The sequence below is a fragment of the Columba livia genome, chromosome 12 (assembly GCF_036013475.1).
Source record: "Columba livia isolate bColLiv1 breed racing homer chromosome 12, bColLiv1.pat.W.v2, whole genome shotgun sequence".
In the NCBI taxonomy this organism is placed as follows: domain Eukaryota; kingdom Metazoa; phylum Chordata; class Aves; order Columbiformes; family Columbidae; genus Columba; species Columba livia.
The window spans coordinates 10,041,798-10,042,155 of NC_088613.1; the positions used below are offsets into that span (position 1 = coordinate 10,041,798).

The 358-nt window shown below is 39.9% G+C and overlaps 1 protein-coding gene across 3 annotated transcripts in view; it reads left to right on the forward strand.

Annotated features, from left to right (window-relative positions):
• Window positions 1–358, forward strand: part of NRK (Nik related kinase) — a 101,939-nt gene that overhangs the window by 89,652 nt on the left and 11,929 nt on the right. For all 3 annotated transcript variants that reach the window (XM_065077820.1, XM_065077822.1, XM_065077821.1), the window contains one exon: window positions 68–227. In XM_065077820.1, coding sequence (XP_064933892.1) covers window positions 68–227 — 160 coding nt within the window. The remainder of the gene's footprint in view (window positions 1–67; window positions 228–358) is intronic.

Here is a 358-nt window from a genome sequence, read left to right on the forward strand (position 1 = left end):
AGATCGATGTAGTCACTAAAATTGCAGTCCATTTGCTGATATAAATCTTAGTAAAATATGATTGCAGATCCAGGGGACTATTCATCCACATGCCATTATCATCCTCCCGAACACCAGCGGAATGGAGCTCTTACTCACCTATGAAGATGAAGGCATCTACGTTGATATATATGGGCATTTCACAAAGGAAACTGTTTTACAGTGGGGAGAAATGCCAGCATCTGTAGGTATGTATGAAAAGCAGCACTTTATTAAACATCAGATTCTGCTGCATGAAGCCTGACTTGTTTATGAGGTTTGTATTCACATGAAAGTGGTTGTATGGCACATAAAGCAACATCTGAGCAAACCAGATGTC